Source organism: Poecilia reticulata, chromosome 11 (genome assembly GCF_904066995.2).
Source record: "Poecilia reticulata chromosome 11, P_reticulata-male-v2, whole genome shotgun sequence".
Lineage (NCBI taxonomy): Eukaryota > Metazoa > Chordata > Actinopteri > Cyprinodontiformes > Poeciliidae > Poecilia > Poecilia reticulata.
The window spans coordinates 357501-363269 of NC_088840.1; the positions used below are offsets into that span (position 1 = coordinate 357501).

The 5769-nt window shown below is 37.9% G+C and overlaps 1 protein-coding gene across 3 annotated transcripts in view; it reads right to left on the bottom strand.

The window, feature by feature from the left end:
- Positions 1–5769, bottom strand: part of stx12 (syntaxin 12) — a 62101-nt gene extending 56332 nt beyond the window's left edge. For 2 of the 3 annotated variants that reach the window (XM_081612351.1, XM_081612349.1), the window contains exons 1-2: positions 5533–5678; positions 4875–5008 (exon numbers count right to left, since the gene is read on the bottom strand). In XM_081612351.1, the coding sequence (XP_081468477.1) occupies positions 4875–4971 (97 nt within the window). In that variant the 5' untranslated portion in view covers positions 4972–5008; positions 5533–5678. The other variant, XM_081612350.1, reaches the window with a different exon arrangement.

Consider the following 5769-nt stretch of genomic DNA (forward strand, 5'->3'; position numbering starts at 1 on the left):
AGCTGGTGATCGGCACCAGCAACCCTCCCGACCCCACTAAGGGACAAGGGTGTAAAGAAAATGGATGGATGCATGGATGGATGGATGGGTATTTAATTAAATAAAATTAATAAAAGTTATTTTTATTAAAATAAAAAACAAAGAACAGTTCTCACTAACTGAGACGAGTCCTATTGCTCTCCTACTGATTTCTTGAGCCGTTCAAGAAATCCAGTAGTTAGTGAACGACAACACTTCATCCTCTGATCATAGAGTTTTCCTGTAGTCCTACAGATTACAGAGAGATGCCAGAGGACTACAGTAGTCCTGTAGTGTTACACTTTGAGCTCACGTCACGGCAAACGTTCATTTACATGAGCACCTCGCAGATCACTGGGGGCGCCCGCAGACCACCAGTGGTGGGATCACAGTTTGAGAAAGACTGCCCTATAGGGATCCCTAAGATCTGAACATGTTCTAAAAAAATCATATCCAAGCAGTCTACCCACTCAAGTTTATTTATTTACTTATTTATTTTAAATTAAATTTTTTTTATTTTATGTTTAATATTCATTAACAGAAGAGGTCAAATTCCCACGCATACCTTACCCACACAAAATCGACACATCATAAAACAATTCCACAGTCAAAACAATATGAGACAAATACACCAAATTGATCCAAATCTTTCCACGAATATACAAGAAAAAAGAACAAAACAGTTAAACAACTAAGCAGGTCTGTCATTTCAAATCAAAATCTTATCAAATTTTATTTGTATAGCACATTTCAGCAGCAAGGCATTTCAAAATGCTTTACATCATAAACATAAAAACACAAAGTCATGCAACATAGAATCAACAATCAAAACATTACATTAAGTCAAGTGTCATCACTAAATTTGTAATTGATTACGTTTCAAATACAACTCTAAACAGGTGGGTTTTTAGTGGAGAGTTAAAGGCACTCAGTGTTTCAGCTGCTTTACAGTTTTCTGGAAGTTTGTTCCAGATTTGTGGTGCATAGAAGCTGAATGCCGTTTCTCCTCGTTTGGTTCTGGTTGTGGGGATGCAGAGCAGACCAGAACCAGAAAACCTGAGGGGTCTGGAAGGTTGATACAACAACAGATCTTTTATGTATTTGGTGCTAAGCCGTTCAGTGATTTATAAGCTAACAACAGTATTTTAAAGTCTATTCTTTGAGCTACAGGGAGCCAGTGTAGGGACTTTAAAACTTGTGTTATGTGCTCTATCTTCCTGGTTTCAGTGAGAACTCGAGAAGCAGCATTCTGGATCAGCTGCAGCTGTTTGATTGATTTGTCAGTCAGACCTGTGAAGACGCTGTTGTAATCAATGCGGCTAAAGATAAACGCATGGATGAGTTTCTCTGTATCTCGTTGAGACATAAGTCCTCTAATCCTGGAGATGCTCTTCAGGTGATAGAAGGCCGACTTTGTAACTGTCTTAATGTGGTTCTGAAGGTTCAGGTCAGAGTCCATCACTGCTCCCAGGTTTCGGGCCTGATCGCTGGTTTTAGTTGTAATAACTGAAGCTGTGTGCTGACTGTAGATCACTCATCTTTAGGTCCAAAAATAAGAACTTCAATTTTGTTTCTGTTCAGCTGGAGAAAGTTTTGACACATCCACACATTGATCTGTTCTAAGCATCTATTCAGTGATTGGATGGGTTCAGAGTCACCTGGTGACATTGTGATGTAGAGCTGAGTGTCATCCGCATAGTTATGGTAGCTGATCTTATTTCCTGTTATAACCTGAGCCAGTGGGAGCATGTAAATATTGAATAAGAGGGGTCCTAGGATTGAACCTTGGGGTACCCCACATGTGACCTCTGACCTCTCTGATGAGAAGTTTCCAATTGAAACAATGAAATCCCTGTTATTTATGTAAGATTCATACCAGTGGAGCACTGTACTGGACAGTCCAACCCAACTCTCCAGTCTATTCAGTAAAATGTCATGGTCAACAGTGTCAACCATGACACTGTTGACCAGTGTCGACAGTGTCATGAGAGTGTCTGTAATCAGAACTGTGACTATAATAATAACAATAATAATAATGGAGGAAGTTGGGTTGCGGTCTGAGAGAGGAATTCAAATGATTGATCTGGTTCTGTTGCACTGAGGTCCAACAGAACCAGCACTGTGGTTCTCCCAGGGTCTGTATTTATATGGATATCATTGAACACTTTTACAAGGGCCATCTCTGTGCTGTGGTGAGCACAAAAACCAGACTGGAAGGAGTCAAAGCGGTTAGTTATCATTAGGAAGCTATTTAATTGTTTAAACAGCTTTTTCAATAACTTTGCTGATGAATGGGAGGTTGGAGATCAGCCTGTAATTCTGCAGTAGTGATTTGTCCATATTGTTCTTTTTTTTATCAGTGGTTTGATAACTGCCGTTTTCAAAGCCTGGGGGAAAACACCTGAAGAGAGCGATGAGTTTACTATTTGGATCAGATCATTAGCAACGACAGGCAGGACTTTCTTTAAGAAATGTGTGTGTAGGACATCCAGACAGCAGGAACTGGAACTTAATTTACTTATAATTTCTTCTAGGATTTTATAATGAAGTAGTTGAAAATGGGTCATTTTTCCTGTATTATTTTGTTTGGGCACAGAATACGTACTAGCTTTAGAGTGGATGTGCAGATTAATCCTCTGATTTATTTTTATTTTCTCTGAAAAGAAGCTGGAAAACCTGTTGCACGCTGCATTAGATTGAAGTTCAGGTGATAACATCATAGGAGGGTTTGTGAGCCTGTCAACTGTTGCAAATAAAGCTTGAGAATTGTTAAGGGTTTTGTTTATGATATCTGCAAAGAAAGACTCCCTTGCATGTTTTAGTGGTGAGTGATAGTTATGTAGTCTTTTATAGATTTCATATTAAACGTGAAGCTGAGTTTTATGCCATCTCCGTTCGGCCCTGCGGCAGAGTTGTCTTGCAGATTGAACTGTTTGTGCATTTCTCCATGGAGATTTCTTCCTACCAGTCACAACCTTCACTTTAGTGGGGGTAATGTAATCAATGATATCTGAAAGTTTGCACTGAAAATCATCTAACTTATCTATATCATTTTAGCTTAAGGGTGAGGAAGAAGAGTAGATTTGATCAAATGTTTCTGCTGTGTTTTCTGTGAAAGAACATTTTGTGACAGTAGCTGTTTGTCCAAGTGGGTTAACGGATAAAGTACTTACAAAGATAACAGCAAAGTGATCCGACAGGGCGACATCAGTTACAGAGACTTTGGAAATATTCACACCCTTACTGATAACCAGGTCCAGTGTGTGTCCATGAGTGTGTGTTGCTTGTTTGACATGTGTTAGACCAAAATTCTCTAACATATTAACCCTTAGGAGTCTTTGTTAAATTATGTTTTTACTTTAACAAAGTACCACATATCTGAGGTTTGAATTAAGACTACTTAATTCCAACATCAGTCTTTCATTGAAGTCTTTAATTGAAGAAATTTTAGTGCAGAGTTCCATAGCTTCTCAAACAGATCAAATCTATATTCATTGTAATATCTTAGCCTTTCCAGATGCAGAGTATTTGCACAGACCAAATGTAGACACAGAGTCCTTCTTCCAAAATCTCAAAATCAACCTTTTAGCAATCACCATGCCAAACAAAACAGCCATTTTCTCACTTTTAGTGGCTGTCCGCAAAGCACTGGAGGCTCCAATAATGGCAATAAGTAGTTCTGGGTCCCATTGTTTTCCAAAAAACAAATGTTGAAAAACAGTGAAAAATGTAACACAAAATAAAACTAATTTAATTCTAATTCAATTAAGTTAGTTTATTTAGTGCCAATTCACAATTAATGTGTTTTCATGATTAGTTACTGAGCATATGAGTAATGTTTTTCAATACATTGGGTCAAACTCATTTTTGTTTTGGGCCAAATCAAGACTCTCTTAAAGGGCCAGTTGTGCTAGAATGTATTGATAAAACCCATTCACAAATTGTTAAAATATAAATGAATTCTTAAAATTAAATAATACTGAACATCTTTTCAGTTCCTCCAGGATTTCCTGATTCTTTTTGTGCTTTTTTGCTATAAAAATCAAAGTCTTTGTGGTACTAATTTGAAAATATTTGCGCTGATTTATGACAGTAAATGCAACTTTATGTTACTCGCTGTATGGATCCTGGACTCTATGCTGTGCTTTCTGTTATATAAAAAAAGAGAGAAAAAGGAAATTTCCAAGGTTTCTCTAAAATCCTGGATCATTTCATAGAACTTCTGATTCATCATGATTATTGAAGTAGCAGATTTTTTTAATGTCTGCTCAAGTATACCCAGCTCTTTTAAAATGGGAGGTAAAAATAAACTTTAGTGGGGCGTGGCATAGGTCTCAATAGTAGACATGCTTTTAGGAAGCTTTGACTCAACTGCACCATTACTTCACCCTAAATAATCTTTAAGACATCTGCATAGCATATTTGTAATGTGCCATCATATTATGAACAAGGTGGCTCCAGAATTTTTTTTCTGCAGGTGCTAAGGGGGAGCTAAGCATTTTAGTGAGAATCTGACATCAATTAAGGCTGAGGCAGCTGATTAGTACAATTTCTGAGAAAAACATGCAATAAAATCACAATTGTTAGTTTGTGTGAATTTCTACGATAATTCGCAAGAAACCGGAGGGCCTGATTGATATAGATCAGTTCCTCCAAGACAGAGCTACGTCAGGGGCAGGAGCAAGCAGATAAAAACTGCATTGATTTGAATGATAACATACCATTTAAGCACACTTAATGTTTAGTTTAGAATCTAGAGAGCCACATAAAGCGCTATAGGGAGCCGGATTTGGCCCACGGGCCTTGAGTTTGACACATGTGCATTACAGCAAGACCAAGGAAAGAAAAAAGCTTACTGTTTAGTGTGATCTTCTGGATGTTTGAGCTGCATGTCTGAATGAGAGTGCTGAAGTCTCTTGCGACAGGGCGAAATTCTGCTTTTCCGTAAGACATGTTTGAGACAGGCTGTTTCCTCAAACTTAATATATGACTGCAAAAAAAAGAGTGGAAGAACATAAGCTGTCACAAGCCAAGTAACGTGACATTTCCAGGATTAACACAATGCTACTCAAAGTGTTGGCATGTGAGTTACACTGCTAACATGTTGCTATCCTTTTGGGAAACAGGCCACAGGTCTGTGTGAGTTTAGAGCTTCAGGTTTTAGAACTTTGCGCCTAACTGTTGTTACAAGGTCCTCTTACTATCTGTAAAGATGACAATAATAATAATAATAATAATAATAATAATAATAATAACCGCTAATGCAGTGTGCGCCGTTGTTTTAATCAGTTCTACGAATGAAATTGTTAAATGCAGCACCTTACACATTAATATAGTTTCTAATGACATCGTTAGCTGAGTTGACGTCCTGTTAACGGAATGGTAATAGGAGATATAAAGCTGTTAGCTGCTTAGCTAACCGCTTTAGACCCGTCATGCACGGTTGTTTACAGTCAGTTGACCGAATTGGGCATATAAAGCTCTGTTCATAAATAGGAAGGAAAAACAACATACCGAATGTAATACTTGCTTATTAGACTGTTGAAAATTAGCACATATGAGGAGAGATTAAAAAATATGTTCTGCTGCCAGGTTTCGTACAGAACCTTATAAACTGTCACCGAACAGAACTACCCCATTTCCGCTAACAACCAATAACATAAGGCACAATAAACATACCAGCCAACGAAAATCAAGTGTCCCACCCACTTTACTCTAGGTACCAATCCAATCTGCCAAACTGTTATACTT